The 15,437-nt window shown below is 37.4% G+C and overlaps 1 protein-coding gene across 5 annotated transcripts in view; it reads left to right on the forward strand.

Annotated features, from left to right (window-relative positions):
* LOC120866348 (ubiquitin-associated protein 1) overlaps positions 1-15,437 on the forward strand; it is a 65,940-nt gene that overhangs the window by 31,298 nt on the left and 19,205 nt on the right. For all 5 annotated transcript variants that reach the window (XM_040244027.1, XM_040244052.1, XM_040244034.1 and 2 more), the window contains exon 2: positions 10,088-10,128. In XM_040244027.1, coding sequence (XP_040099961.1) covers positions 10,095-10,128 — 34 coding nt within the window. In that variant the 5' untranslated portion in view covers positions 10,088-10,094. The remainder of the gene's footprint in view (positions 1-10,087; positions 10,129-15,437) is intronic.

A 15,437-nucleotide genomic window follows, 5' to 3' on the forward strand; every position in this document is an offset into this window, starting at 1 on the left:
AATTTCCAAAGAATCAGCTCTTGGGTTTATTTAGTTGATAAGTTTTTCTGAGTTTAAATTGATTATTTTCTGCCCATTTCTTTGCTGTTTGCATTGTTGTGTTTTCCCTAAGTTCTCATGCTGTGGATTTTCCTCTTGAGTACTGCTGTGTGCTATAGATTTTCCAGAGTATCACTTTAGCCACTTATAGTATGTAGGTTCTCAACTGTAGTATTTTCATTGTCGTTATCTTTTGTGTTTTATTTTTGGTTGCCTTTTTTTTGACTGTGCCACTTGGCTTGTAAGATCCTAGTTCCCTGACCAGGGATGGAACCTGAGCCCCCAGCAGTGGAAGCACAGAGTACTAACCACAGGGCTGCTAGGGAATTCCCTTCTGGTGCCCTCTTTGAGCCATGATTTCTCTAAGAGACAGTTCAGAAATTCAGGCAGTAGGGCTTTTTTATTTTCTGATGTAATTTATAATTTTTTTGCCTTTTGACTATGGGCTGTACTACTGTTGACTTTTGAAATTCATTGGAATTTTCTTTGTGGCCTAATAATTACTCAAGTTTTTTATATAGTGTTCTGTGGATGCTTAAAAAGGTATATTCTGATTTCAGGGTACTTTTGACATAGTATGTTAGATTTATCTTACAAATAATGTATTTCTACGTAGTTATTTTCTTCTTATAGTTTGTGCTTTATGAGTGTTGATGCTATGTTATTTGAAGCATTTTGTAACGTTAGCTCATCATGGATTGCATTCTTTTTTTTTAAATTTTTTGGATTTCATCTTTTTTTACAGGTAGACAGAAAGAAACTTGACCACAGAACAGAAGCAAAAATTTGAGTCTAGTCTTGGGCCCTTTGGTGGCTGTAGGTTGCCCAGGTTGCCCTCAGAGGGGAGTACTTTAAAATGTTTCTCCTTTGCCTTTCTATTAGTATGAAGACGTATTTGGACCACTTGTGTGTGTTTGGTGGCTCCTCCCCCTCAAAAAAAAAAAAAAAAAAAAGGAAAAGAAATGTTAAATAATTCTTTCTTCAGGAAGAGCCCAGGCTATTCTTCACAGAATGTGTATACAGCAGGGGTCTGGTTTTAGCTCAAGGTCTGTCTGCGGTCAGGATCCAAACAGATCTGGACAGGTATGGCTCTGGCTGGTAGCTGGGGCCCTCCAGGAATCTGCTGATAGCTCAGCAGAGGAGCCAGACTGCCAGACAGGAGAGAAAGTGGGAGAAGGCCACAGTGTCTGCAGCCCCAGGGAAGAGGAGTCAAATTGTAGGGCCTGTGTCAGGGGCCAGAGGCAGCTCTGCCTAGCTAGCTGCTTCCTGTGACCAGCACCTCAGCTATGAGGGTGCAGTTCCCTTTGCTTCACTCCGCCACTCCCCCGATGCTGCCCTGCTGCTCCCCCTGCCCCGCCGGCCACCCAGCGCCACGGCCAGGCCACACTGCTACTTCTGTCCTCTGTCTTCGCTGTCCACCTCCAGTTCGGTTGTAAAATCAGTCTGCCCTCACTGAGGCCTCCTCTGCTATCTGTCATGGACTCCATTCTTTGTCAGTAAAGTAAAACACACCTATATTATACATCTATGAAATCTGTTACCTAGAACCATTTGTGTGTTTTCAAGTATTCTTACTGGTCTAGAAACCTCTGATTTATTCTTTTTTCTTCTCTCTGAGGTCACAGTTCATTTCAGTTCAGTCGCTCAATCATGTCTGACTCTTTACAACCCATGTACCACAGCTCGCCAGGCCTCCCTGTCCATCACCAGTTCCTGGAGTTTACCCAGACTCATGTCCATTGAGTCAATGATGCCGTCCAACCATCTCATCCTGTCGTCCCCTTCTCCTCCTGCCTTCAGTCTTTCCCAGCATCAGGGTCTTTTCAAATGAGTCAGCTCTTTGCAGCATGTGGCCAAAGTATTGGATTTTCAGCTTTAGTCTCAGTCCTTCCAATGAATACCCAGGACTGATCTCCTTTAGGATGGACTGGTTGGATCTCCTTGCAGTCCAAGGGACTCAGCTTTCTTTGGATGTCCAACTCTCACATCCATACATGACTACTGGAAAAACCATAGCCTTGACTAGACAGACCTTTGTTGACAAAATAATGTCTTTGCTTTTTAATATACTGTCCAGGTTGGTCATAACTTTCCTTCCAAGGAGTAAGTGTCTTTTAATTTCATGGCCGCAGTCACCATCTGCAGTGATTTTGGAGCCCAGAAAAATAAAGTCTGACACTGTTTCCATTGTTTCCCCATCTATTTGCCATGAAGTGATGGGACCAGATGCCATGATCTTAGTTTTCTGAATGTTTAGCTTTAAGCCAACTTTTTCACTCTCCTCTTTCGCTTTCATCTAGAGGCTCTTTTGTTCTTCTTTACTTTCTGCCATAAGGGTGGTGTCATCTGCATATCTGAGGTTATTGATATTTCTCCCAGCAAGCTTGATTCCAGCTTGTGCTTCTTCCAGCCCAGTGTTTCTCATGATGTGCTCTACGTGTAAGTTAAATAAGCAGGGTGACAATATACAGCCTTGACCAGTCTGTTGTTCCATGTCCAGTTCTAACTGTTGCTTCCTGACCTGCATACAGGTTTCTCAAGGTCAGGTGGTCTGGTATTCCCATCTCTTGAAGAATTTTCCACAGTTTATTGTGATCCACACAGTCAAAGGCTTTGGCATAGTCAATAAAGCAGAAATAGATGTTTTTCTGGAACTCTCTTGCTTTTCCAATGATCCAGTGGATACTGGCAATTTGATCTCTGGTTCCTCTGCCTTTTCTAAAACCAGCTTGAACATCTGGAATTTCACGGTTCATGTATTGCTGAAGCCTGGCTTGGAGAATTTTAATCATCACTTTACTCGTGTGTGAGATGAGTGCAATTGTGTGGTAGTTTGAGCATTCTTAGGCATTGCCTTTCTTTGGGATTGGAATGAAAACAGACCTTTTCCAGTCCTATGGCCACTGCTGAGTTTTCCAAATTTGCTGGCATATTGAGTGCAGCACTTTCACAGCATCATCTTTCAGGATTTGAAAGAGCTCAACTGGAATTCCATCACCTCCACTACCTTTGTTCATAGTGATGCTTCCTAAGGCCCACTTGACTTCACATTCCAGGATGTCTGGCTCTAGGTGAGTGATCACACCGTCGTGATTATCTTGGTTGTGAAGATCTTTTTTGTACAGTTCTGTGTATTCTTGCCACCTCTTAATATCTTCTGCTTCTGTTAAGTTCATACCATTTGTGTCCTTTATTGAGCCCATCTTTGCATGAAATGTTCCCTTGGTATCTCTAATTTTCTTGAAGAGATCTCTAGTCTTTCCCATTCTATTGTTTTCCTCTGTTTCTTTGCATTGATCACTGAGGAAGGCTTTCTTATCTCTCCTTGCTATTCTTTGGAACTCTGCATTCAGATGGGTATATATTTTCTTTTCTCCTTTGCTTTTTGCTACTCTTCTTTTCACAGCTATTTGTAAGGCCTCCTCAGACAGCCATTTTGCTTTTTTGCATTTCTTTTTCTTGGGGGTGGTCTTGATCCCTGACTCCTGTACAGTGTCATGAACCTCCATCCATAGTTCATCAGGCACTCTGTCTGTCAGATCTAGTCCGTTAAATCTATTTCTCACTTCCACTGTATAATCATAAGGGATTTGATTTAGGTCATACCTGAATGGTTTAGTGGTTTTCCTTACTTTCTTCAATTTAAGTCTGAATTTGGCAATAAGGACCTCATGATCTGCGCCACCATCTGTTCCCGGTCTTGTTTTTAACGACTGTATAGAGCTTCTCCATCTTTTGCTGCAAAGAATATAATCAGCCTGATTTCTGTGTTGGCCCTCTGGTCATGTCCATGTGTAGTCTTCTCCCGTGTTGTTGGAAGAAGGTGTTTGTTATCACCAGTGCGTTCTCTTGGCAAAACTCTATTAGCCTTTGCCCTGCTTCATTCTGTACTCCAAGGTCAGATTTGCCTGTTACTCCAGGTGTTTCTTGACTTCCTACTTTTGCATTCTGGTCCCCTATAATGGAAAGGACATCTTGAAAATTTTCCGTAATTCTACTATTATAGATTTATAGTACATTTAGATTTGGTTGATTATTCAGTCTACTACCCTTATTTTACCCATGAGAAAAGCTGAGGCTCCACAATGTCTCTGAGACCTGGGAGAAAAGAAAGCTTTTTGTCATGAGTATAGGGTAGCCTGGTATTGAAATTTAAATGGCATTTACATGTGTGATTTTTTTTTTTTTCTTTTTGGCCATACCACTTGGCATATTGGTTCCTAGCTCCCTGATCAGGGATTGAGTCTCTGCCCTCAGCAGTGAAAACGAGAAGTCACAAACACTTGAGACCCAACCACCGGACTGCCAAGGCTGCTGCATTTGTGATTTTTGTCACATATATGCTGTATAAGTCTTAACTTTGTTTTCAGACTTGCAATTTTCTGGATCCCAAAGCCATCTTTTTCTGTAAGTTGGAGAATTTCCTGATTACTTTGTATCTTGGGAAACTCCTGATGATTATAGCTTATATTGTTGTGTGTGACTGGGATAGCTTACTGAGTGATTAAATTGCTGCTGTGTATTATGAAGCTGTTTATAGAGCGTAATTTCTTGCAGTAGTAATTTGATGATGGTACAAGAAAGAAAAGAAATTTAGGACATTAATATTAAATTGCTCTTGGGCTTTTTCTTCCCCTTGTGAAGCTGGCTGGGGCTTGCTTAAAATGTTTTTCTTCTCCTGGTCTCCTACCCTTACCTCCTTTCACTTACCCTCCTCACCTTTCCCTTTTTCCATTCCTTACTCTATCTCTTCTGCCTTTTGCCCTCTAGCTCCTTCTCTCTCTGCAGTTAATTCTCTTGTTACCTGTTTCCCCATCTCTCTTTGTTCTTAGATGTCTTCCATCAGTGATTCAAAAATTTAAATTACTAGGTTATTTTCCTGTAGCATTTGAACTGAAATGGCACTCAACTAGTAAAGTAGAACATTGTTTTTAATTCTTGGTCATATGAGGGAGTTCTGCACTTTATTAGTGTAAAGTTTATGAATTTAAAATGTGTTGTTCTGCTTTCTACTTTTCCTTTAATAGAAGCATTTATATTTATTTTAGTGGAAATTTATAATTGTTTATGAATATATTGTCTCCTGGGAGCATTTATAATTTTATTTGGGGCAAAATTTATTTTTTCGATCTTTTTTTGTGTACATTTTTTACATAGTAAAAGTAATTCAGTTCAACTTGTAAAAACAATTAAAAATTTATTTCCCATCATTCATGTGCTTTTAGTGAATACTCTTCATGCCATCACAAACTTTTTTTTATTTCCAATTATTTAATTATTTCCATGATTGAACATTTAGATTATACGAAAATGTTACAAAAAAGTGCTTATGATTAAAATATAGGAAGTTTATGTGGAAGCTTCTATACACACACACATAGCATTTGATTTTGCTCAGATGTTCCGGGAAAAGAAAGTTGATCCCAAGTAGCTGTTAAACACTTTTTTTTTAAAAAAAAATTATTTTTGGTCACACTGTACAGCCTGTGAAATCTTAGTTCCCCAAACAGGAATCCAACTGTGTCCCCTCCATTCGAAACCCAGAGACCCAACCACTGGACCCTGGGAAAGTCCCTAAAATACTTTTGATACTTCAGAGATTGACTGCATAGCAGACATTAAAAAAATTCTTCAAGTGACCAAATATGGATGAATTTCTCATATTCTTAAGGTTTGTGAAAAATATAATCAGAGTTGCATTCAGTGAGCTATTTTAATATTTAAAGAAGACCCCTAGATAATCTATGTTTTATCACCTTATTAAGGCATAATTTTAAAGAATTTTTAATTGTTTATTTAATACTTTCTAATTGTTTATCTAGTAATAAAGGGGTATGGTGTTTTAATTTTCATTTATTATTCTTACTTTAAGAGAAATTTTGCTTTGTTGTTGATAATATGTGTGCTTTAATGGGGTGGGTATAGTTATTTGATTTGCGTTTCCCTGACTGGTGAATAACGATGTGTTAAACATCTTCTCATGTGTTTCTTTGGAGAAGGCAATGGCACCCCACTCCAGTACTCTTACCTGGAAAATCCCATGGATGGAGGAGCCTGGTGGGCTGCAGTCCATGGGGTTGCTAAGAGTCGGACATGACTGAGCGACTTCCCTTTCACTTTTCACTTTCATGCATTGGAGAAGGAAATGACAACCCACTCCAGTGTTCTTGCCTGGAGAATCCCAGGGATGGGGGAGCCTGGTGGGCTGCCATCTTTGGGGTCGCACAGAGTCGGACACGACTGAAGTGACTTGGCAGCAACAGCAGCAGCATGTGTTTCTTAGTTATTTGTATATCTTCTCTGGGAAATTATACAGATTCTTTTGCCTACTTTCTAATTGGCTTGTTTCTATTGTTGAAGTGTAGAGTTATCTATATATTCTAGATAAAAGTTCTTTATCAGATAGATGATTTGCAGATCAAATCTGCAGATCATTTTCTCCCATTCAGTGCATTGTTGTTGGTCGAACCTTTTTTAAAAAGTCATTAAAAATTCATTTAAATTTGGTGGAACTTCTTTAAGACATTCCTGATGTTAGCTTATTCACAAAATAATTTACTAAATCATTGCCTCAAAAAAAAAAAAAAAATCAGAGCCTCCGCTAAGCCATTTACCGCTCAAAAACAGCTGCTTCTTCAAATAGCTGATATCCCACAATATCAATAAATATTTGAAACAGACATGAAAACACTAATTTCCTGCACCTGTCTGTGAGTGTCTAGATGCTTAGATTCTCCTGCTTTCAATAGAGATTTAGAAGAAAATGCATTTCTGGTCTGTGCCTCTGTGGGAAGATTGAGGCTGCCAAGAATCTTGCTTCCAGGTTTATAAGTCTCCCTGTATTATTGTGTTTTAGGTACGTTATAATGATATTGAAGCCTGTAAGTTTCTATGAAGTCTTCGGTTCATACAAAAAAAAGTTAAGTCATTTTCAGTATGGTTTGTTGGTTGCTTGAAAATTGATGGTCCATATACTTTAAAATTATTAAGTTTGTTAACTAGTAGAATGGCAACCAGAATGCTTCATCCCAACATCATACTGGAAATTGAAACTATTAAAGTAGAGCTTTTAAAGACTATAAAATTAGTACTTGCTTGCCATAGAGTGTTCAGAAACTATAGAGAAATTTTATGAATTATTCCCAGTGCTGCCACTTAGAGGCAGCCACTTTAAATATTTTTAATATATTTCCTTCCAATGTTTTTCTTTTCACACATTCTAAAATATATTTTCTTTTAAAATCTGCTAGTGTGTACTTTTTCCATAATACTTTTTATTCTTAATGGGGTTGAGCACAACCTTTATCTTCTGCTCAGTGTTGTGGTTAAGTCCACAGCAGTTAACTAACCAGTAACTTTTTATGAGTAATGGAAATGGCGTGGTAATTGTTTGCTGTTGACACTTAACACTACCGTTGAATGACACTTGCTGGCTAGTAGTAAGTCTTAATGTGGGAACACCTACATTACCTACAGTGTTGGGTCACTGAATATCAGGACAGTATATAGCATGACTTTCTAATCAGTGTAGGACAGATAAGTTGGGATGTGAAATAAGCTATAGAACTGCCTCTGTGAGATGGCCTTGGTTAAGTTAGAATCAGGAATGGGTTATTGGAAGTGGTTTGTTCTGTTTGGTAGCTGCTTTTTTCCCCTCACTAAAGGGAGTTAATTTATTATCTTTCGATTGTAAAAAAAATTTTTTTTAAATTTTGGCTGTGCTGGGACTTCCTCGTGGTATGCAGGCTTTTCATTGTGTTATGTGTGGGCTTTCTCTAGTTGAGACAAGTGGGAGCTTCTCTTAGGTTGTGGCACATGGGTTTCTCTTGTTTCGGAGCACGGGCTCTAGAGCTCGTGGGCTCAGTAGTTGTACTGTGTGGGCTCAGTAGTTGCCCTGTGGCATGTGGGAGTTTAGTTCCTGGACCATGGGTCGAACCTGTGTCCCCAGCATTGGCAGGTGGATTCTTAATCACTGAACCACCAGCAAAGTCCCCATACTGTCTTAATTACTGTAATTTAATAGCAAGACTTGAAGTTAGGTGGTAAGTTCTCCAACTTTGTTCTTTTTCACAATCGTTTTGGCTGTTTCCTTTGCCATTATATGTACATTTTATTACTTAAAACTTGATTATTTTTGGCCGTGCTGGGCCTTCCTTGCGGTGTGTGGGCTTTCTCCAGTTGTGGCCCGTAGGCGTTGCTCCTCGCTGCTAGTACGCGGGCTTCTCACTCTGTTGGCCCCTCCTGTTGCAGCTCACGGGCTCTCGGCACAGGGGCTTCCATAGCTGCAGCACGTGGACTTCAGTCGTCGTGGTCCATGGGACCTAGTTGCTCCTTGGCGTGTGGAATCTTCCTAGACCAGGTATAAACCTGTGTCCCAGCATTGGCGAGCAGATTCTTACCCACTGTACCACCAGGGAAGTTCTACATGTAAATTTTAAAACCAGCTTGTCAGTTTCTTAAAATTCTGTACAGATTTAATTATTCTGAAGATTTTTCACATGATAGGTGTGATGTTCTTGCCTTCTTAATATAAGTGGAAAATATAGGCATACCTTGGAGATACTATGGGTTTGGTTCCAGACCACTAAAGAAGACAAGTATCAAAGTAAAGCAAGTCACACAGGTTTTTGGTTGTCCAGTACATAGAGAAGTTATGTTTACCCCGTAACCTGTTAAGTGTGTAATAATAGCATCATTTAAGAAAACAATATGTATACCTCAATTAAAAAATACTTCATTGCTAAAAAAAAATGCCATAATAATTGCAATATCAAAGGTCACTAATCATTATGACAAATATAATGAAAAAGTTTGAAGTAGTGTGAGAATTACCTAAAAGTGACCAGATGTGAGGTGAACAATGCTTTTGAAAAAATGGCGCCTCACTCCTTAGACTTGCTCAATGTAAGGTTGAGCATACTTTTAATTTGTGCAGTAAATTGAATTGCAGTAGAATAGGATATGCTTGTAGATCATTTTGAGTATGATGCTTTTCACTGTACTGTATGTAATGCAAATTGGTAGAGACCATACTATAAATTCATTATTCTTATATCTTAAGTTAAAAGTATAAACACTGCATCAAGGTAAATAAACTTTAAATTGAAGAACTCAGGTTGTTTGTGCAAGAGAAGGACTTTGTAACTGCTTATGTAGGGGCGAAGTGCAAAAATAGTATTAAGCTAGATGTGTGGTTTTATGGATTTTCCTCTTTGGTGTTTTCAGTTTTGGGGGCGCAGCACCACACACATAGCCTGTGGAATTACAGTTTGTGGAATCTCAGTTCTCTGACCAGAGATCAAATCCTGGCCCCCACAGTGGAAGCATGGAGTCTTAACCACTGAATTGTCAGGAAGGTTCCCCATTTTGGAATTTGCTACAAAATTGAAACAGTACAGAGGTGGTCCAGGTGCTAAGATTCCCTACTCCCAGTGTGTGCAGGGGGCCCAGGTTCAATCTCGGGTCAGGGAACTCGATCCCACATGCCATAATTAAGAGTTTACATGCCACGGTGAAGAACAAACATCCTGCGTGCCGCAACTAAGGCCAGCGCAGCCGAACAGATAGGTAAGATTGTACGTCATGGACTCCCTAATTCAGAAGTGTCAGTCTTAACAGTTACAGTTCATTTTCAATAAAAGGTCTGTATTTACATAACTGAATTAAATGAGATGGTTTAAAAATCTTGAGAAAACTGCCAAATACTGACATTTGTAGTTTATATCAGGAAGATAAGTGTTTAGTAGGGTTTTTTTGGGGGAGGGGTTTGACAGTTTGCATATAAATTGGTCAGTGGCCAGTTTGCTGTTCTAATATTTTGTTTGTTTTCAGAACATGTAGATTACAGGATTGTTTTTGTATAGAAAAGTGGTTTCTCCTCCTTTCTGCTTTCTTTTTTAAGACTTTGGGACTGAGAAGTTTGAGGTTGTATCAGTCCTGGAACTCTTTAGCCTTCTGGGTATTTTTTTGTATCTAAATTTTCTTACAATGGTTTGTTTACATCCCCTTGAGGTGTAATGTGGCTAAGACATGTTTCTTTGTTTTTCAGGTTCTAAATGGCTTCTAAGAAGTTGGGTGCAGATTTTCATGGTAAGTGGACTGTTAGATATTATGGTTTAAGTTTTGATCTGATCAGATAATTTGAAATCACATTAGTAAATGTCCCTTTTTGTTTATTTAAATGAGCTGATTGAGAAAAATAAAGTTGTACAACAGTGTAGCATATATGCATTCCATAGAACTTCACATATAACTTTAATATTGAAGCATTTCTTCAAATAGATAGTTAAACTTTGGAGTGTCATTGTGTTTATTATACTCGAAACTACTGGAGCTGGATAGGGAGCCTGTCTGTTTCTGTTGCTCTTCAGCAGTATTTTGAAGTAGTTACCATGCCCTTTCTTATTCACTGGTCCATCTCTTCTCCAATCAGGTGTGAACAATTCTAAGCCTTTAATTAACATTTTATAATGTTTCGATTTAGGTATTTTTCCCCCATAAAAAGAAGTAATTTACAACAAATGAGGCATGATTAGCAGGTCAATATATTACAGAAGTATTGGTAGTTGTAATGACAATTTGGGGCTTCTGTGGTGGCTCAGCAGTAAAGTATCCTCTTGCCAATGTAGGAGATCCCTGGGTTGGGATCCCCTGGAGAAGGAAATGGCAACCCACTCCAGTATTCTTGCCTGGGAAATTCCATGGACAGAGAGCCTGGCAGGCTACAGTCCATGCGGTGGCAGAGTTGGACATGACTTAGCAACTAACCAACAGGAATTACAATTTTGCATTTAAAAGCTAATAGTTTATCATCTTTTTCTGAGATACAACCTTCCAAAATGAATACATTAATAAACTTTGTTATCTGCATTTGATAGGAATGGAAGTACCTAGGAAGTTAAAATTAGACCATCTTTTCATATAGTAAAAGATAAGAAATACCAGAAATATCCAGATAACACAATTATTTTAAAGGGGTTTTAAAACTAATCTTCCATTTTAAAAATTGTCATTGTAAAAGTGATATATTAGACTGGATGGCAACATGTATCATTACACTCTTCTGATCTACAAAATATCACTAGCTAAGTCAGAGTAGTGCAACAGTTACTATGGTTTTTAACTTGTTTATATATTTTATGCAACAACTTTAATATTTTGAACCACCACTGTGCATATGCTTACATACATTGCTTGCATGTTTTGTTAAATCCTTTTGGATCAGTCATTCAAACTCTGGAATTTGTATTCTGTGTAATAGGTCAGGCATCAGATCTTCTAGGTAAGCTAACTCTGTTAAGGATTATTACAGGGCTTTTTCAAAGTATTCACATGATACAGAGAGGCAGATCTTAGTTGCCTCTGGATCACTTTTTCAAGGGAAAAGAGAGGACAGAGCCAAGGAGAGAGGGAAGACCTAGGAGAGAAAAGAACAAGGAAACTCCATTTTCATTGGAATGAAAATAAGTTGGACCTTAGTTTATTAGGTATTCCAGCTAAGCAGCCTAGAGAGAAGATTATAATTCTGATCAGTGAAGATTAATTTTTAAGGACTTCCTCCTCCTCTTTACATTCCTAACCAAAATATTGTTTAAATGAGACATTCATTCTATCCAAGTAAAATTTGAGAAGATTTTCTCTCTTTGGCTTCTGCTTTAATTTGCTGAGCTCCTACTTGAATTTTGGTGGCTTTAGTTTGGTTTTTAAAATAAAGAATCTTATTTTTAGATATCATGTAGTTTAAGGAATAGAAATTAAAGGGAATGAGTGGAGGATATTTAATAGGCAATCTTGTAGGCATCTGAATGCAGGAAATCAAATTCCGCCTGGCCTTACAAGGCTGAAATTAGAAACCCAGGAAACAAAGTCTACAGCTCTGTCCATCTCTCGTGCTCTTCTCTGCGGATGTGCTCCATTTTTATTCTGTTTATAGACTTGCTTTCTTGACCTACTTGTGTAGAGTGCACAGGGCCAAAAATGGCCTCCCTAGTTATGTTTGCTTCTTGACATCTGATTTTTGAACTTAAGTGGCTAGCATCATATAGCTAAAGTGTTTGTATCTCCTGGTCAAGTGAGTATCTGATTTGACACCATTTAATTTATGAGCCTCTGGGTTGGTCCCCCCTAAGTTAGGTATTATCTGATTGGGGATTAGATAACGTATGTACGTGTGTGTGTGTGTGTGTGAGATAACGTGTGTGTGTGTGTGTGTGTGTGATAACGCGTGTGTGTGTGTGTGTGTGTGTAATTCTAGGTCATTTGGAGTGTCCCCTAAGTTAGGTATTATCTGATTGGGGATTAGATAACGTGTGTGTGTGTGTGTAATTCTAGGTCATTTGGAGTGTGCACAAGGAGTTAACAGCTGCTCTCATGACTGGATATGAAAATACTTTTTTAAAAATTTAAATATTTGAGCTGACTATATCTTATACTGTGCTGTCTTATAACTAGTATTTTATTTTTCTTCAAGTTCATTCTTTTCAGCTGAGATTGAACTTCTTTCACTGTCATCAATAACCGTATACACCTAAATAATAGAATAAGAGATATAGTAACTTTTCAAAGACCTTTAAAAATATTTTTCTTATATTATGTAAATTGCAAACCTTTGTCTCGTTTAGAGCTGGCCTTTCTGAATGTCAGTCTTTAATTTTTAATTAATTTTCCACTTGTTTTATCTGAGAAAAAGTTATTTTCCAGAGGTGAATTTTAAAGGATTTTTAAAAAACTGATTCAACAAACAAATTACTTTTAAGTATCTGGAAAAATGCCTTGAGATTCTAATTTGAAAAAAAAAAGTCTTTGTAATTGGGCTTAATAAAACTAAACTCCCTCCTTTGAAAGGCCAAGCTGTCATATTTATGACCGTTTTTAGCTAACTTTTAGAAATGTTTATTTTGCTCTTTGTGTAATTTTTACTAACATATTGAATTACTTTTTCTGCTGAATGATAGAAAAAAATGTATATATTTATTTTTTGGCCACACTGTGTGGCATGTGGGATCTTAGTTCCCTAACTAAGGGAACCCGTCCCCCTGTAGTGGAAGCTGAGTCTTAACTGCTGAATTGCCAGGGAAGTCCATAGATTGTTTTAAAAGTTGATGTGTTACTGCTGTAAGTAACAGTGTAATATAGAGAAGTCAGCCATCCTTTAATCACTTTCTTGTGTACAAAATATGATGCCCATCTCCCTTCTTTTAAGATTTTAGCTTTTGTTTGCAACATTTTGACTATGAGGTGCCCTGGTGTGATTTTCTATGTATTTACCCTGCTTGGAGTTAGCTAAACTTCTTGGATCTATGGGTTAATGTCTTTTACTACTTTTGAAAATTTGCAGCGATTATCTCCTCTTTCATTTCTTTTGCTACATATCTCTCTCTCAGCCTTTTGAGACTAATCACATGCACATTAGGCTGTTTGATACTGTCCCAGAGATCTCTTAAGACTCTGTTCCATTTTTTTTTCTCTTTGTGTTTTAATTCTTTTAATTTCTTTTGACCTAATTTCAAATTCTTTAATTCTTTCCTCTTCTGAGTATTTTCTTCTGATTAGCATAGCCTGGCTTATGAACTATCAAAAATTTTATTCTCTCATACTGAATTTTTAGTGTTTTCATTTGTCTCTCTTTATTTCCATTTCTCTGTTGAAATTCCCCATCTGCTCACACATGTTCACCTATTCCACTAGATCCTTTAACACATTGATTACAGTTTTAAAATTCTCTGAGAATTCCGATACCTTTGCTATCCCTGAACTTGGGTTCTTCTTTTGATGGTAAATCACTTTTTCTTGTTTTTCTGTGTCTTATTTTTGATTTAACGCCAGAGCCTGCGTATTAAAAAGCTGATTTTGTAGGTTATCTTGTTTTTTGTTAGGGTATGAATACCATTTTCTTTTGACTGCTTATCTTGTAGTGATACTTACATGATTGTATGTGTGTATATGTGTGTATGTTTGTCTCTCCATTTATCTATGGATCTAATTTTGCAACTGTTAACCTGCTTTACAGCTTTAAGGTAATGATAGTTAATGGAATTGCCATTTTCACCTAATTTTAAATTTGATCTAGTCTTCTTTTTCAAAGACCTCAATTTGAACACAGTAAAATCTGCATTAAGCGTAATCTGTTTGCTACCCTCTATTAGGAATTTCTATCCCCATGTAGAATTAAATTTTTTTTTTCAGAAAATCAGGCAGGTTACAAGATCATAAATGTATCAGCAATTTAGAAAGAAAGGAAACAGAATGAAAACTTCTCAGAATTTATCCTGAGTCATTTACACATTCAGCCTGTTTCCTTCTTCCATGGCATAATGGCAAGCAGTGTGCAGAAACTGACCTCAAGGAACAACCCCTCCATCAGAGATGTACTTTGTTTTTTTTAATGAAACTGAAGGTAATGGTCTCAGATGTTTTAGAAGGATCTTCAGTAATAAAGACTGAAACTAAAAGGTACTTGGGTTGAGCCAGGAAATTGTTAGCCACAGAGCTTAATTCTCTTGGCCATGTGGTTGAGGTTTTATTGAATCTATTTAATAATAAAATGTATTGAGATACAAGAGAAATTGATGTTTTTAAATAGATATTCTGATATATTGGCTAAAAATGAATGGTTCCTAAGGTATAGTTGGTTATATTTGTAAAATTATTCTTTGTAATCCTCAAAGCAACCTTATTCAGTTGTACTAATCTCTGTCCATTATTTAAAAAGTTGCTTTTTTTGCTGTCTCTTAAATCCCTTTTGCCTTTTAGCTCTAACCCCTCATCCCAATAATCATGAAACTTCTTTACTCATTCCCTGTTAACAAAGCCTGGAGGAGGGGGCAGAAGGTTAGAGAATGTGCTAAATCACCCAAGGGTTGGCTTTGTTAGTGAAATGAAACTGCTTTTTAAACCAGTTACCTGTAATTGGTGCTTATTTAATAAAGGGGAATCACAGTTGTTTCAAGGTGTTCTACTTGATCTGGTCCGTCCTTAAGCCAAGACCTACTTCTGTTTATAGAATAGAAGTCATCTGTGTGCATATACAACACTGTCATAATTTTCTAACTGAAAGGTGTGCAGGGAAACTGAACACCTATCTTTAAAGATATTATCATTTGGCTCACATATCTTAAGTACTTTTTAAAATAGTTTTCCCCCCTTAACTCCCAATTACCAAACTCTAAAAGAACTATTCATTAAAAAAAATTTTTGTTAGTATTAACGTGGATAGGTTTTCTTATATTTGTGTATCATATATGCACATAAGTATTATTATACATAGGACTTTTAAAATATGTATGTGTCGTATAATTGGCCTACTTTGTGTACTTAAAATTTTCTTAAACAGAAGACTTAATTTTGTGATTATTGACTTGACTGTAAGTCTTTCCAGTGCTTCTTAGAAAATACCAGTT

Source organism: Oryx dammah, unplaced genomic scaffold, assembly GCF_014754425.2.
Source record: "Oryx dammah isolate SB20612 unplaced genomic scaffold, SCBI_Odam_1.1 HiC_scaffold_1, whole genome shotgun sequence".
Classification (NCBI taxonomy): domain Eukaryota; kingdom Metazoa; phylum Chordata; class Mammalia; order Artiodactyla; family Bovidae; genus Oryx; species Oryx dammah.